The 18,862-nt window shown below is 38.1% G+C and overlaps 1 protein-coding gene across 1 annotated transcript; it reads left to right on the top strand.

The window, feature by feature from the left end:
• The first annotated feature begins 10,084 nt into the window (after positions 1 to 10,084).
• On the top strand, positions 10,085 to 13,495 carry LOC133522800 (uncharacterized protein K02A2.6-like). Its single transcript, XM_061858246.1, has one exon. The coding sequence runs from the start codon at positions 10,249 to 10,251 to the stop codon at positions 13,348 to 13,350; it is 3,102 nt and encodes a 1,033-aa protein (XP_061714230.1). The 5' UTR covers positions 10,085 to 10,248; the 3' UTR covers positions 13,351 to 13,495.
• Positions 13,496 to 18,862: the final 5,367 nt, after the last annotated feature.

The following is an 18,862-nucleotide window of genomic DNA, read 5'->3' as shown; positions in this document are numbered from 1 at the left end:
GTCTGATATCAGGGGGCTTAGCGCGAAAATAGAAATTCGCAAAATGGGGGGTCTTTCTTTTTTACTCCAACTAAGACGTAACTAGAGTGACAGAGAAAAATGCCTGCAATTGACTTACTTCGATGTACGCGGTTATAGCCCAGGTCTGATAAAGTGTGGATGTAATTGGCACTTATATACAATCAAAAGTGATCAAGTGAAGATACTTTTGAATAATGAATGCTTAGAGATGGTAGATAAAGCACTGTTTCTTGGTTTAATTTAATTTATTTATTTCAAAAGACAACAATGGTCCATAATGGTTAGTAACATTTAAGGTTTAAAACTAAGTGTTAGTACATTGGACATAAATCTACAATGGAGTCCTCATATAAGAACGCTAGCAAAGAAACTAAGTTCGGCCGCTTACACCGTTAGGAAAATCAAGCAATTGACCAATGTTGGGACAGCTCGCCTTGTCTATTATATATATTTTCATAGTGTAATGTCATATGGTATTCTGGTTTGGGGCAGAGCAGCTGACATACAAACTATATTTGTCTTACAATAGAGAGCCATTCGTAACTTAAGAGCACGTGAATCATTAAGAGAACTTTTCAAAAAAAATAATATTTTAACTGTAGCTTCCCAATACATCTATGATTGTATTATTTATGTTGTTAAGAACCTAGACTCCCTCACTAAGAATTTAGATGTTCATAACTATAACACTAGAAATAAAAATAAGCTTTCTATCATAAAGTTTCGTGTCCGCTAAGTACAAAAGTCATTCGTTGGGCAATGCATTCATTTTTATAACAAGTTACCTGACGATTCTTTAAGATTACCTTTGCCAGCTCTTAAGAATTAGGTACTTAAAGAAGTCATTGATGTTGAAGGCTTATTACAGAGTCGAGGACTACTTGACAGACAAACATGCATGGTCCAAACCAGAAACTGTAAAAACAAGTAGCAAATAAAATCATTGTACTGTGTGTATATGTAAAATCATTGTATAGGTGACACAGCTCAGGTAAGAAAGCACATCAAATACTTTTTGTAGGTATAGCAATCTGTCAGACTTATATAATGTATATTCTCATTATTGGAGCCAAAATATGCTCCGCCCATACCTGTGCATGCGGCAAGGACGTGGACCGGCTAGGCCGACATGGCCTCTCATGCACCAAAAGCGCCGGCCGATTATATCGCCACGGCACTATTAATGATCTGATTCGGCGGTCGCTTGCTACCGTCTCTGTGCCTGCTACTTTAGAACCCACAGGCATGGCGAGAGACGATGGCAAGCGACCGGATGGAGCCACATTGGTGCCGTGGAGACTGGGTAGGCCTTTGGTGTGGGACGCCACATGCGTAGACACCTTTGCGCTGTCCCACATCCAGGCTACCCGCGCACAAGCCGGCGCTGCTGCCGACCAGGCCCAACTACTCAAGCGCCGCAAATACTCATCTTTACTGCAAGATTATGAGTTTGCGGCGCTTGCAGTGGAGACAATGGGACCTTGGTCGGCGGACATGAAAACATTCATGGGGGCCCTGTCGGCACGGCTGATCGACGCCACTGGAGACCATAGGGCTGGCGCTCTCCCAGCGTATATCCCTGGCAATACAGAGAGGTAACGCGGAGGTAGCGTTATGGGATCTTTGCCGCAGGCGGAGGCTTTAGAAGGGGTATTCTTTTTATAACCAATTTGTTCATTAGTATATCTTTTACTTTTAGTTTTATTTAATATTAGTTTAATTTTTAAGTAGTTTTATTTTATGGCTAGTTTAGTTTTAATTTTATACCCTGTGATTAAGGCATTTAATACCTAATATAAGTTTTTATCTGATTATTACTAGTGGCATTAATAGATATAAAACACTAAAAAAATATGATCTATCGAGCAGTCATTAAAGTGATTTTATTCTCATTTCTTTATTAATTTCATTTTCTTTTTCTTTTATAAGAATTCGATATGTTTTCTGAAAGAGCTACGTATTTGTATGATTTTATATGACATACATATATTATATTCTTTTATCAATTTTCTATAAAGAAAAGTAGCTACTGTATCATGCAATTACGCATGATTTCTATAGTAATCTAAATTGTATTTTATTTTTCTTATTTAATGCATGTCAATTATAAGATGTAATGTTTTGAAAAGATGTGTCCCGCCGAGTTTCTTGCCGGTCCATATTGGGATACCCTCCTCCAATTGAGGGGGGATTTAAATCTTCTCGGGTCAGAGATGTAGGGCTAGAGCCGGTGTAGCTTTATTTGACGTTCATAAGCGCATTGTAATATGCCTACTTGAATAATAAACTATCTTTATCTTTATCTGAAAAACTTGGAGGTGTCGCCGATCTAAAAGTACTTTCATTTTTTTTTGTATCGCAGTGTGTTCTATAATAAAATTGATGTCGTATAATTGCCTTTACTATATGCATAATATATGTGGCGCACGTCAAAATCGGCTCGCTAGAAAAAAAAAAATTGAATAAAGTTTTTTTTTTTTTACCAAAATCTATAACATTTGGGGGGCTGATATTTTGCATACTTGCTACTAATATAAAGCCATATCATCAATAAAAAAATTTACAAGCCAAAACTCGCTGGGGGCAGATTCACTTAGCTTATCCAGGCATGGCCTTTCATCTAAATCGGTCCAGCGGTTATTGTTTCGCCATACAAACTTCCCCCTACTTTTCACACTCTCAAAAGATGATTTTGGTTATAAAAACTATGCTATAGCGCCAATTTATAGGGCCTGTACCCCTAGTGTAAATTTATTCGATGGCGTAACGTGACGTACGCGTTTACGTTAAGTCTCATTTTGTATGGGATTTTGAGAATCCAAAACGTTCCGCTTGGCGCGCTGTTTCTAAATCCCATACGAAATGCTCCAGTCATGGAATGTAAGGCACTATTAACTTTCAAACTAACAAATATCAATGAAAAATGTAACTTAAGCAGCTCTTTGGCTCTTGTTTATGGAAAAATGTTGGCAGCGATTAAAAACTGATGGTAAATACTTGTTTTACAGAATTTGTCTATACCATCCCATTACTGATGCTTGTTCCATTATAGGGGTGTTTACTATATCGGGCGTTTACTCAGTTGGTACTGGTTAATAAAACTCATCTCTCACAAAGGAATTTGAGATTAATTTGGAAAAGTTAACAAAAATAAGAAGTTAATCCACTATGCTTTCTTTGACATCCGCTTTATTTGTCACTTGATCACTTCCCTTCGATGTCATTATATGCGTATTCTACTGTAGGTATAAACAAACTAGTATTTTACCTCAAAACTAGTTTTTTACTTAATAAAAATTAGAAATTATAGAACAATCACTGCACTTACCTATACCTACTTAGCATATGAATGTAAGTTCGAAGAAATCTTTAGATCTACAGAGACAATAAATTCTAGTCTAGTATTGTAGTAAATTTAGTCTACCTTAATGTAATGGTACAGTCAGCGTCAGTACCATATTTTTAGTATGGTGTACCGAACTATTTGGCCACTTTGACTGCTACGAAGTATTTGTTTGACGCTGACTGTACTATCAAAAACCGCCCAAGTGAGAGTCGGACTCGCGCACGAAGGGCTCCGTACCATTACCTACGCAAAAAACGGCAAATAAAATCACGCGTTAGTTGTTTGGGAACCCCACTTTAATTATTTATTTTATTCTGTTTTTAGTATTGGTTGTTATAGCGGCAACAGAAATACATAATCTGAGAATATTTCAACTATCACGGTTCATGAGATACAGGGTCACAGACGGACAGACAGACGGACTGTGGAGTCTTAGTAATAGGGTCCCGTGGTTACCGTTTGGGTACGGAACCCTAAAAACTAGTCCTTTAGGGTTATAATCGCCCAAATCTACAAAATCCGCAATTTACGCGATTTTTAGGGTTCCGTTTCTGTACCTTAAAAGGAAAAAACGTAACCCTCCATCCGATTCATAACTCTAACATCCGATTACTCCGGAACAACTGGACTTTGGTACACGTACAGTCGTACACGTATGTAGCTTGGTGACCCAAAGACCGACATGCACCTTCAAGAAAAGAGCGTACTCCCATCTTAAATGCCGGCAACGCACTTGCAACCCCTCTGGTGTTGCAGGTGTCCATGGGCGGCGGTAATCGCTTACCATCAGGTAATCCGTCTGCTCGTTTGGCTCCTGTATCATAAAAATAAAGTAGAATATCACACGGGTGGTGACCCCGAGTCGTCTTATAAGCTCAGGGGGCCTACCGCGAAAACCGAAATTCGCAAATTGCGGGGATCTTTCTCTTTTACTCTCACTATGACGTAATTAGAGTGACAGAGAAAAATGCCCGCAATTGACGAACTTCGATTGTCGCGGTTATAGCCCAGTCTATAGGGGTTGGTCTGAATTGGGGGCAAGTTTAAATAAATTAGTAATACAAAAAATTAAAATTTGCAATAGTTATTTGTACAATAAGAGAGCAAAGTTTGATATTTCTTCGAGTGCTTGTTTTGAGTCCCGTGCAAGCGAAAGATTCTATAATATAATCTAATTTAGAATATTGAGCGTAGTAAGGGACTCAAAAACGCACGAGATGTAAATAACTTTGATCTCGTGTAGTACACAAAAATTTTCACGTCAGTCAGCCATCAAAAAATACTAGGTACCTGAAAAAATGTAATCCGGACGGATCATTATTTAACTCATGTTTTCTGAAGGTATTCTAACAATTAACTTTAATTACCACAATAAAACAAAACGAAAGAAATTTCAATAAAATGAATTAACGAACATCAATTGACAGTAAAATTGACAACTTTTTTTGTAAAAAAAAACTTTGTAAGATACGGTCCGAATTGCGGATACTACTATTTGTCAACTATAGTAGAGATCGTTAATAGTACATTACGATACAAGTGCGAAAAATAGGAATTACCTATTCGCACATGTATCGTACAACGTTTTACAGTACATATGGTCCTTTAAATGCTCGACACAGTAACGTAAATATGCTTATTTTTGCACTAGTGCTATAAAGTAGCACCATATGTACTGTAAAAGTAGTTAAGTAGGATTATTTACTGCATAACAATTGCGTAAATTTGTATAAGTTCATTGTTCTGATTGTATAATAAAATACGTAAAATATGGCGTTTTTATTAAATTTTAAACTTTTATTTCTTTAATTAGTTATTATATATACGAATGAAGACTCGTAGGGTGTTTTGGAACGATGCGGTCTGACTTATTTTGGGGGTCTATTATAAACCGTCGAAGTGTTTAAAAGTAAAATGCCAATAAAGCTGAAAAGGAAAGTTATGAACACATGTATAATTCCATGTTTAATATATGCAAGTCAAACGTGGAAATTCACCAAAAAAATCCAGAATCTAATAACTACATGTCAAAGAGGTATGGAACGTAGCATGTTAAACTTGAAATTACCATTAACCACCCCCCCGTTACTTTGATATTAATTCTCGAGTAATTGTGGAGAATTCTAATGCCCTAATTTACAAAGCTATCGAACGATATTTTTCCTTCAAATGTGCGACAGGTAAATGGACAAATAATAGTACATTAACCAAGTGCAGTCGTGTTTGGCGCCATAAAACTTTGAAGACGAGCATTTATAAAATGGTTGAGAAAAAACAGGTATGGGGATGATTTGTCGATAAAAATCATCGTACTATCCGTGGTTAACGGCTCCACTATACCTGTACAAACATATTGTATAAATATCACAAGTAAAAATATAAAAATAAAGAGTGTTTAACCAAATCACACTGCCTACATTGGAAAGCCAAAAGCTTCATAAAATTAACTTTGAGTGGTACACACAGCCCGGGACTGTTTAAGCGACAGGGGCAACTCGTTCCACAACTAGTGCGCACCGTGAATGAATTTGCACACTTTCGTGGCTTATTTGAAGGAAGAGCAAGAGTGAGATTCGCACTTGAACGTAAGCGGTGATCACTTCCTTCAGCCAGTTAGTTAAACCCATCAAAAACATAAATGTGAAATGACAGCCAAAAGCGAAAGCCAAGTTCAACATTAAAGGCCTCCCCACGATTTCCATAGATTTTTGACAAGTTTTGAGTCGTATCACCTACATTTGCACTACAGCTAGAAAAATTATAAGACAAACGGCTATCGGTTATGCTCTGGGGAGCTACTGCAAATTTCGCAAATTGCGGATGTCTTTCTGTTTTACTCCAATGAAGGCGTAATTAGAGTGACAGAGAAAGATGCCCGCAATTTGCGAACTTCGATTTTCGCGGTTATAGCCCGGATGCCCGCCCCTTTAAGTCAAATCTCATATTCTCAGCCATATTCTAGAAAAAGGGGCAAACTATGATGGCACCATCTATGCATACCTTTGACAGTTGCCAACCCCATTGTGTCGCTTCTTCCAACTTCCAACTCGGGTAAATCCATTCGACCCTCTCAGCAAATACCTATTATCTACCCTATTATTTACCTTTGTTAATACCAAAATCGCATAGCTGACAGATAGATTTACCAGAGTTTGAAGTTAAGCGACTCAATTGTTACTGGAAGAAGTGGAAGACCTGATATGTACTTACAGTAGGGTTCAAAAGTGCATGGACATGTTATGAATGACATCATTCATAAATTGTAAAAATTTGAACCTGATGATACGTGTAAGCAATTATAATTAAATTGTAATGTTTAGATAGTTACATATGCTTTTTTATGTGTGTACCTAAATATTTAAAGTTTTAGATAGTTTAGTATTTTTTCCCTGATATTTTACACTGTAGCTATAATATGGTGTTAAATTAATTTGTAGGTACGATTTCCGCTTAATTGTAAAACATGATGCTGTGTTGTTTTAGATCTCGTGCTAGTTTTAAGCAGACTTCAATTTCATAGAAGGAGGAGGTTCTGTATCCCTGATTCATAATTAAATTCCATCAAATCTACCACTGTGTTGCCAGTAAAATGAAACGTTCCATAAATAGTAAATATATTATTGGCGAACGAATGCACGTAAGTAAATAATTTAATACTAATTTGAAATACAATATTTAAATACTTAGTTTAAATAATCAGACTTATGAAAAAAGTATTAATTAGCGTTAATTAATACTGAATTAAAACTATTTTGAGGTAGAAATGTTCGTTATGAAATGGTAATACTTCAGGTGTAAACAACATTTGGTATTCCGTTTTAATACAAAAACATTATCGTCTTAAGACGTGTGTATTATTAGTATTATTACTATACCTCAAAACGTAAATTCGAAAACGACAACTACAGGATAGTGTAATACGCCCTTATGATACCATGATAGATTTATGGCGGCCATGACACTCACTTGTCAATTGGCAAGTCAAGTTGTCACTTCATTCGGCATCTGACGTCTGTTACTCATAGTATTTTTCAAACAGAAAGGGTAATCAGAAAAGAACAGACGTCATCTCAATACAATTTAGCGAGATTTGGCATTTTAAGATTATAAATTGTAGGAAATGACACCTCTCACCGTACCCAGCATGTTTTAAAAATACCATAGTCCCCAACTGAGCAAGGCTTGTACTATATACATTATAATAGGGTTGTTCCCAATTTTTTGAAACGCTTGTATTACGTTCTATTTTAACTAAAAGTTGCCCTAAAATTCAACTCTTATACTAAAAACGGCTTTAAATATGTTAAATTAACCAAATATATTTTGACAGATGCTTTGGCGCCCAAAACGCTCTTTGAAAATTGTGTGACGTCACAGTTTACGATTTGACACATAACTACATACACACGTAGAAGATACGAACTGTCAACTGACATTTGTCATTTGTTGTTTATCGCCTAACTATCAACAGTGTCAATCTGAGAGTTGTAACGTCATCAGAATCTTCAATGACGTTTCGAGTTTGGTCACATGACGTGTGCCAATAGTACATTACGATACAAGTGCGAAAAATAGGAAATTCGAGTGGCGATAAATTAAAACACGACCGAAGGGAGTGTTTTAAATCGACACGAGTTGCGAATTACCTATTCGCACATGTATCGTACAACGTTTTACAGTACATATGGCCCTTTAAATGTTCGACACAGTAACGTAATATGCTACTTCTCGCACTAGTGCTATAAAGTAGCCCCTTATGTACTGTAAAAGATATTTTAAATTCAATACATATTTACAAAAATATGGTCATTACAGGTCCCCTAAAAGTAGTTTAACATGTTCTTATAATCCAAAAGAATTTATTGGGATACAATTCTGCCCTAAGATTTGTAGATGGAAACAACCCTATTGCTTAAAGACGATACATTTGAATGTGATTTTGTACGTATAGTGAATAAATATTTACTTACACATAACAAACATCTAAAAGTCGAAGTATAGGCGACACATTAAACAAAAACCCTTCACTTATGGATTTGGCAGCGTTCAATTAAAGGTATAGAAAATGGAGTGACCGAAACCGGTAAAACGTCCCACTTTGTCGCTTGCCATAAGGTCGACATTTGCTTGTATCTTTATACGAATAACCTGTCAAGGCGTCCTTATGGCAAGCGACAAAGTGGGACGTTTTGCCGGTTTCGATTAAATATTTTGACTTAATTTCTGTATTCCATACAAATACAGTTTTATTATGTTCGTCACCTTCAGTAAGATAATTTTTTTTTTTATTATTCCAAAAAGGTTTGTGATATCTGGTCCGTCATACTGACGTTGACAGATGTCATTGTGACAGTGACATTCCTTAGTAGATTTGATGGAATTTAATTATGAATTAGTGATTTTTTTTTATGTGCTTTCACCGATTACTCACACACCCGTAGTCCGATTAGAGTACCTAATTCTTTTTTGTTTGAAAGGAGTTACATGCAAGGTGGTCCCATTTTACTTTGGTCCCGATCTGATGATGGAATCCATGAGGAATTAAGGGAACTCCTCAATTTTTAACGGCACATGTATGGATGGTGATTTAGGTGTTTTCTTAAGCAACTGGAGCATTTTCTCTCGAAAATCACCAATTTGTAAGAGTGGACCTGATGAGTGATGATGATGATTGTTTTCATGATAATGATTTTTTAAATATATCTACATTACTCCAGCACCGGTGGTAAAAGTAACTCTTTTTCTGTTTGTAAGAAGTTACCTCCAAGTTGTTTCCGTAATATTTTTAGCTCTGATGGAAACCATGAGAAATTGAGGAAACTCCTCAATTTTTAAAGGCACGTGTATGGTGATTTTAGTGTTTTCTAAAGTACTTCAAGCATTTCCTCCCAAAAACCACCCATTTGTGCAACTGTAGCCTAACCACGAGTTTGACCTTACATATTCGCTAACGTCTTCGTAACCAAAGAGACTGAGAGGTGAGGGGTAGGTGTGAGAGATGAAGGTAGAGGGTAGTTGTTACAACCTCATTTCATATCACCTATCTTTTACCATAGAGAACATCATCAACGGCGTTCAGTATGTCATATCTGTCATTTTAATTTTATTGTCAACATATGAATAAACTATTCTATAAATCTTAATGAATATGTAATTTATATCAGTGGCGACGAGGATTAAAACAAAACTCGTTACAAAATGAACAGCGAACAATTTGACAAGTTTCTTACATTGCAAGCTACACAACAGAAGCAAATCTCAGACATATTACAATTGCTGTTATCGCAACAGCAAAACGCAACTGCCGCGGCTCCTACACCAACAACGACAAACGGCACGGAGTCACCTAGTTTTTCGAATACTAACGGTAACAGAAACAATGTTTACAACGGTTTTAAGAGCGACAAATTCAATCCAGACGATACCGCGGTTGAAAAATTTATTGACTATTTCGAAACAAAATGCAAACTTTGGGGCGAGGATGCACGCAACATACAGAAGGAACTACTTTTCACCTGCCTCTCACCGGAGATCTTTCACGAAATAAAGGTTGCACTTACACCACACTTTGAAGACAGTACATACGCGGATGTACGAAATAAACTGATGGACCTATTTAGAATAAAACGCACAAGATATAGAGCATTAACGGACTTTTGGAACTGCATACGTAAAGAAAATGAATCTATGGAACATTACGCTAACAGGCTGAAAGAAACAAGCTGCACAAACTTAAGCATGACAGGAGTAGCAGCCACTCGTCTCAATCTTCCTACTCAGACGTCAGCGGAGATGAAACGGACATCGTTTGTCAAATAAGTAAAACGAACAGCAAGGACAGCAAAAAAATCGATGTTTTCATTAACGACATTCCTTGCACGATGGACTGGGATCCCGGTTCTCTCTATTCGATCATTAGTACGCAATTCTGGGCGCGTATCGGAACTCCTTCCCTCATAAAGGCTCCCAGCTTGCGCGCATATGGAAATACAAGACTCAAACCAAAGGGTCTAACAAACGTTAGCGTACGCATTCAAAATGAGGAAAGACTACTTCCTGTTGTTGTCATGAAGTCAGCAGACCCTATGTTGTTCGGCCTTCAATGGAGCGAAATGTTCCAGATGGATTTTCCAAAACCAGTCTACTCGATCAAGAAAACTCGACAGGAAGCCATTACACTAAAACAAATTCTGGACAAGCATACAACACTCTTCGACGGAAAACTTGGAAAAGTAAAAGATTATCAAGTAAACATACACATCAAGCCCGATGCACAACCGAAACACATCACAGCCAGATCAATTAAATTCTCAATGAAGAAAAACATAGAAGTTGAACTGGATCGTTTGGTTGAAGAAGGAATTATAACCAAAGTAGACCCAAATATGACTCCGATCCAGTGGGCAACACCGACAGTTAACGTGGTGAAAACCAATGGCCAGATCAGAATCTGTGGTGATTTCCGCAGCACACTCAACCCTGTTCTGATAACACACGCACACCCTGTTCCTTTGTTTGATCAACTACGCCAGAGTCTAGCGGAGGGTGAAAAATTTTCAAAAATTGACCTAAAAGATGCGTACCTACAATTTGAAATTGAGCCCGAATCTAAACAGTTCTTGACAATATCGACACACAAAGGATACTACACCTACAACCGAATGCCATTTGGCATTTCCACGGCCCCATCAATATTCCAACATTATCTTGACAAGCTTCTGGAGGGATTGCCAAATGTAGCAGTCTACTTTGATGACATTGCAGTTACAGGAAAAAACGACAAAGACCACCTTGAAACACTACGTACCGTATTTGAAAGACTGGAACAAGCTGGATTAAAAGTCAATTTAAAGAAATGTACCTTTTTACAACCAGAAGTAGAATATCTTGGGCACACAATTGACAAAAATGGAGTACGCCCTACAAAATCAAAGATAGAAGCTATCAGCAAATCTTCCCCACCAACTAATGCCAAGGAGCTACGATCATTCCTTGGATTAGTCAACTTTTATGAGCGATTTATACCACACTTACACAGTGTATGCGCCGATCTTCACACACTAACAGGGAACAGAATGAAATGGCAATGGACCAACAAGGAAGCTGAGGCTTTTGAACGTGCTAAATTAATGATTGTTCATTCTAAATCACTTGTAGCTTTCAATGATAAGTGCCCACTTTACCTAGCCTGTGATGCTTCAGAGAAGGGCGTGGGCGCAGTGCTTTTTCACATGAGGAATAATATTGAACAACCAATTGCTTTCGCATCACGAAAACTCCGACCAGCAGAGTCAAAGTATTCCGTCATAGACCGCGAAGCTCTCGCAATATTTTTTGGGATTAGAAAATTTGACCAATATCTTCGTGGCACTAAATTTACATTAGTCACGGATCATAAGCCCCTGATACACATTTTGGGATCTCAACGAAACTTACCCAAACTCGCCAACAATCGCCTAGTACGATGGGCTTTAATAATTGGTAGTTATGATTACGACATTAAGTATACAAAAGGTTGCAACAATCTCATCGCAGACTATTTATCCAGGATGCCCAATCCAGAGGAATTACCTTCCAAGTCTGAACTCAAGGTCCACAAAATTGTAGCGCGACTGCAAACTGATAGCATTGGCGATCTTGCATTATCTGAAACCGTTATACGAGATGAAACGCGAAAAGATACTACGCTTAAACGAATAACTAACCTTATAAAAACTGGTTGGCGTGAGCATCAATACTCAAACGATGTAAAACCATACGCCCGGAAGCGCGATGAGTTGTCACTAGAAAACAAAATAATCATGTGGCAAGGCCGTATTGTTGTTCCTGACACTCTGAGGAAACCGACCCTAAAATATCTGCATCTTGGGCACCCAGGCATTTCAGCAATGAGAGCACTGGCACGTTTTTACGTTTGGTGGCCAACTATAGAGGAAGATATAGACACACATGTAAAGACTTGCCACAAATGCCAGGAAAATAGGCCTAATACTTCAGATCTACCAATCTTCTCATGGTCCATGCCAGACCAAGCCTGGGAAAGGATTCACGTCGACTTTGCCGGACCATTCGAAGGTTCATATTGGTTGGTTTTGTCAGATGCTTTTTCTAAATGGATTGAAATCAAGCCGATGACCAAAATAACGACAACCAAACTATGTGATGAACTGGATACAATTTTCACTACCTTTGGTCTACCCCAATTTTTAGTGTCTGACAATGGCCCCCAATTCATTTCTAAAGAATTCCAGGATTACTGTGAAAAAAACGGAATTAAACATATCAAATCGTCACCTTATCATCCGCGGACGAATGGATTAGCCGAAAGGCTTGTGAGGACTTTCAAGACCAGAATGTCGTCAAGCACAAAATGCCTCAAGAAACGTTTAGAACATTTCCTTTTCGCTTATCGCATCACACCCCATAGCACAACTGGCAAAGCGCCGGGCCAGCTAATGTTTGGAAGACAACTAAATTGTCTCCTTGACAATGCCAGACCAAGTGCTAAACGTTCATTACAGTATAGACAAATACAAGCGAATGTTAACTCCGCTGACCAGACTCCAAACTATAGACCGGGTGATGCTGTGTATGTGCGAAGCAGGGAACAGCCGCGATGGGAGCCTGCCACGGTCTCTCGACGCACACATCGATATTCTTATGTTATTAACACTCCAGTTGGGGTGGAGAGGAGGTATCACGCAGACCACATACGACCCCGTCTCCCTGACCTAGAAGAAAGCCCAGCTGAGAGAACTCCTATGGTACCAGTTACATCGTCAACACCAGTATTGCAAGCCAATGGATCGACAGTGCCATGCCCAGGGTCAGAAGCTGGAGCGGAATCTCTTGCAGAAGTTGCCCCAGTTTGCTCTCCTCAGAATGAGGCCGGTACGGCCACAGCCGCTACACCTATGGCACCGCGTCGAAGCCGGCGTACCATTAAACCACCTCGTCGACTAATTGATGAGATGGACGTTTAAATCTTTAGGGCGAACGAATGTTACAACCTCATTTCATATCACCTATCTTTTACCATAGAGAACATCATCAACGGCGTTCAGTATGTCATATCTGTCATTTTAATTTTATTGTCAACATATGAATAAACTATTCTATAAATCTTAATGAATATGTGTTTTGGGAGTCTGAGATTCGGGGTTGAGGGTTTGGGGTTTGACGAGTCAGGGTTTGCGAGGTTAGGGGGTTGAGGAGGCGGTGAGTTGATCGGTAGGGGACTGAGGGGTTGGGAGTTGATGGATCGGGGGTTAGGTTAGGAATAACTAGAAATGTTTCTTTCTTTGTTTGTTTGTTTCTTTGTTTTTGTTATATCAAGTAATATAATGTGTCTTGTTTGTGTTTACGAATAAAAATTATTTTGTTCTAAATGGAAAATAAAAAAAATATAAATATCCTTTAAGCAGTTTTCGAAATATTAGTAAAGTTTTTTTTTACTTTATTAAGTACACTTAACCGATATCGTACAATATCATGGGAAACATGTATGCACATTATGGCTTAATGAAAACTTTTCACAATAAAAGAAAACCGACTTCAAAAAGGATATAATCAAATATTCCGTACTGACCGCCACCGACCGACACCACTTCTAATCAAACATATCAGTTGGTATATTGCATGTTGTATATTATTTGCAGTTGGTTGCATTAGGATGCAAGATAATATTTAATTTTATCCTTTTTGAAGTCGGTTTTCTTGTTTTGTAAAAAGTTTTCATTAAGCCATAATGTGCATGCATGTTTCCCACAGCGTTTCCCATGATAGGTATTGTACGATATCCGTTTAGTGTACCTAATAAAGTAAAAAAAAAAACTTAACACACACATTTTACCACTTTGGAAGTGTCTCTCGCGCAAACTGTTCAGTTTAGAAAAAAATGATACCTATTAGAAACCTCAATATCATTTTTGAAGACCTATCCATAAATACCCCACACGTATGGGTTTGATGAAAAAAAAAATTGTGTTTCAGTTCTAAATATGGGGAACCCCCAAAAAAAATTTTATTTTTTATTTTTGTGTGAACATCTTAATGCGGTTCACAAAATACATCTAATTACCAAGTTTCAACAGTATACTTTTTATAGTTTCGGAAGAAAGTCGCTGTGACACGGACGGACAGACAGACAGACATGACGAATCCATAAGGGTTCCGTTTTTTGCTTATTTTATGTCTTTCCCATTGCGGGATAATAGGGATCCAGACAATTGGGAGGCGTGCGTGGAGCTGAAGCCAACACGTAGAGTCCCTTTTGACACTTATGAAATGTAAGGGTTACACCGAGCGGGTGTTGCCCTTGCCCATGTCATCTTAAAATGCACGCAGAGGCAACACCAGCCAGGGTGTAAGGACTATTGAGAGTTCATGAGATCTAAAATGAGCTAGACTAATCGGCTAAATTCTGGGCTATGGGATATCCCATTCCCATTTTATATATGTGACAGTCAGACAGAAAAGGATTAAATATAAATGGGACATTTCTCAGTAATCTCCGCTTTGCTGATGACATAATACTATTTTCTGAAACAGCATCGCAATTACAAAGAATGATTAATGACCTTAATGAGGCAAGCAGTAAGATCGGCTTAGAATTAAATATTACCAAGACCAAAGTACTAACGAACCACCATAAAATACCAATAAGTGTTAACAACAACACACTAGAATACGTTCAAAGCTATGTTTACTTAGGCCAACAGATGTCATTCTCTGCGACAAGAATCGAAGAGGAGGTCAAAAGAAGGGTTAACATAACATGGAATAAATTTTGGAGCAATAGAGAAACCCTAAAATCAAAGCTCCCTATGAAGCTCAAGAAAAAAGTTATCGATTCTTGTTTACTACCTTGTCTGACGTACGGCTGCCAAAGGTGGATCTATAATAAAAAAAATAAAAATAAAATACAAGTAAGTCAGAGAGCAATGGAACGGAGTGTACTAAATATAAGATTAAAACACAGAAAAAGAAACACTGAAATAAGAAAAACCACTAAAATAATAGATGCTTTGGAACACTCTCAAAAACTAAAATGGAAATGGGCCGGTCATATAGCACGCATGGACAAAGAAAAATGGACAAAGCGAATAACTACTTGGCAAGGACCAGCAAATAAAAAGAAAAGAGGTAAACCGAGGGAAAAATGGATCGACGATATTATAAGAAAAGCCGGCAAAGACTGGATCACACAAGCACAGGATAGACAGGCGTGAAGCAAAATGGAGGAGGCCTTTACCCGTTGAGGGGTCCATATTGAAAAAAAAAAAACAGTAAATAATTTTAATAATTCAATTTAGTAATTTCGAATTTTTGATCATATCTGCTTCGACATAATTATTATAGTGATAGAAAAAAAATAATTTATATAATACATATATGTAGTTAATGAAACTTGATTTCTGCATGGAACTGATTTTTTTTTTAATTAATTAATCATAAGTAGACTATATTTTATTTAAATAATCAATGTTGGAATCTTAATAATTAATGCATGTTGAATATGTACTTAGATTAGTTATTCATTATGGAAATAAAAGGCTTATTATTATTATTATTATTATTTGTATCTCCGTTACAAACTCTCGGGTTTTTAAGCCCGGTCATTTATAAGGCGTGCGTGGGGATATAGATCCAACACGTAGAGGCCGTTTGGAGAGCTTTGATGTCATGTAGAACGCCTGCTGGAACCCATTCATGTGTACATAAATAGATACCCATAAACCGGTTTCACCAGGCATTGGAGGCTATTGCAGAAAAATAGAAAGAGTCCTGGTCTATGGTTTGAATTTGGGTGGAAAATAAGACTGGGCTATTGCTAAGAGTTCCGGACACCTGCCATAACATTGTGATATACAGTGTTATCAAGGCAGGCGGTGACTCGCCACTCGCTAGATGGGCACCTGATGCGCCATCGTAAAGACGGCCAGGCGCAACACCGGCGTGAGCGGCAGTTACTCGCGGCGTTATGCCCTTTAACACTTCCACCCCTGGAGCGTATACTCTAACGTCTCCCCTCTGGACGGCCAATTAAGGCAAGCCAGAGCAGAGAGTCCTACAGGTCCCCTTGGGGTTCCACTCCGACCGACGAAGACACGCCGGAGACGGAGACCCTGACCGACTCTCTGGAGTACTCGGGTCCGTGGGGTCGTTACTCCCCAACAGCTCGCCACAAGCTGCCCTGCGGGCTTATTATTATTATTATTATTATATGTGACAGTCCATATCAAAAGGGACCTTAAGGCGGTCGGCGCTTACGCCATTATTAGCGGCGCGCCAATACTAATGCAGAGGGCCTACCGCGAACCACGTTCGACGTGTTTCCTCTTTGTCGCTCTCGTAAATTCGTACGTAAATGTGACAGGGAGGCAACACGTCGAACGTGGTTCGCGGTAGGCCCTCAGTACTATGCAGCAACGCGACGTAAGCGCCGACCGCGTTAAGGTGCCTTTTGATGTGGACCGTCACATATTTGAACAATTTTGATTTTGGGTAACAGCGTGACACCCACAATCTCCGCACCGGGTGCCACTCATGCTAGCTACGCCACTGGGTTCGACTGTGTGTTTTTATGTACCTACAGAAAATTATTATATTCATTGCCGCCGTGTAAGGCAATCCAACGTACGTACGTACTCGAACATTAAGTATATATATCACTACCAGGGATGTACATGTAAATACAAAATACAAGATACTAGATAGTCAAGTATCTAAGATATCAGATATGGAAGGTGGAGGTAAAGAATGGAATCTCCATGTATCAAAAAGTGTCATAAAAAAACCTTAAATAGGTGGCGCTACAATACCTAGAATACTTGAAAAAAAAAACAAATTATAGACAGCGCGCTTCACTGCGTCAATAACGCCTAGGTTCTTAGCTACTCTGGAGAGATTTGGAACAATTATTTATAGCTGACAGCTGGACACTTTTGCAACAGCTCTATATTCTGTTTTTTTATTCCGTAGACTAAAATGACATTTCATGTGGTACTGACTTTCATGTCATGTCTTACATATGAAACGTCATTTTAGTCTATCTACGGAATAAAAAAACAGACCTTACCATAAGAGATTTCCCTCCTTTTAATTCCACACTCCATATATAAGACATTGACGTATTAAAAGAAGAGGACGCCCAATGCCCAATGCCAATGCCAAAGAAATGTGTCAAAATATATAGAGCTGTTTGACATTATGCAATGCGCTCTGGTAGATGCTAATAACGCTTCTTTATAATTTTAGTCAAGAGAAGTATTTCATACAAAAGTAAACTTAATGAAATACAGTTTAAGTGTCAAATTTTCAAACGGACATTTTAAAACATTGAATACTTTATGGTTAAATGACGTTTTCGTAAGTTGATCATTGTATAAACGTCAAAATGAATAGCGAGTGAATGGGAATCGGGTTGTATGGAGCCGCCGCTACTGCAAAATACATTTGTCTAAGTTATGATAACTGGATATATTTTCATGTTTCTAAATTAACTTCGGTGCTTTTAGTGTCCTTGTTGCTACCGAACTTTTATTAAGTACTGAGTTATTACATGGTCTTTTTAAATACCTGTTATTTAAAATTTCTTCATATTATTAAACGGCAATCTTTTAAAGGGCCGGCAGCCGCAGGTGTTCAGAAAAACCATAAAACATCAAAGTGTTTGCCAAAACACGGTGTCTTTATTTTGTTTACTTTAGGAGTTCCTTCGGGCTCCACCATCAGACCAGCTTCATAGCACCATAATATTGCACAGTCACCAAGTCCACCAGATACTACCAAATACCAGGCCAAATCGAACGTCAGGAAGTGGTAGTAAATCGACTCGCAAGATTGACCTAACGACAACTTCAAACTTCATTCTAATTCTAAATAACATGTTATTCCACTAAAACCTTATTTAGAATAACTCCATTCATGGAATATTCCGTTCCGTCTTTTATTCTTCATTTAAAATAAAAATTGCATGATTTATTCCATTTCATGTAATTTTAAAATAATAAGGAATGGATTTATTCTTATTCCATTGTGTTAGAATAAGAATAAAATTTCTGTTTTTATTCTTATTCTTATTCGAATTGATTTTTGCCCAACACTGCTCGCAACATGGTTTTTGCATCCGACTTAATGATTAAAGCTCGCCGTGACTTGAGGGACGATTGCCAAGAATTATGGGCTTCTTCTGGACGCCATGTTGGAAAACACTATGGAATCATATAACCAATTATACCTCATAAACCGTGGTTCTTCCGTTTTCATTCTGCTAGTAAATAGGCTACGTCTACACTCTGCCGTCTCCGATTGGGTCACGTCTGCACTCCTGTATTCCTCGCAAAAATTAGCTCTTTATGCGAGTGCTGTTTTGACGAAGGAACTTCGGATCACAATTTCTTTTCTTGCAACAGACTTAACCGCTCGTTATACGATGTATTACCGAATAATATCCAGCGGCCTATCAATTTTCAAACGCTTCTAGTTCTCATG

This window comes from Cydia pomonella, chromosome 11 (genome assembly GCF_033807575.1).
Source record: "Cydia pomonella isolate Wapato2018A chromosome 11, ilCydPomo1, whole genome shotgun sequence".
Taxonomy (NCBI): Eukaryota; Metazoa; Arthropoda; class Insecta; order Lepidoptera; family Tortricidae; genus Cydia; species Cydia pomonella.
This window is presented reverse-complemented; position numbering and strand designations above follow the sequence as displayed.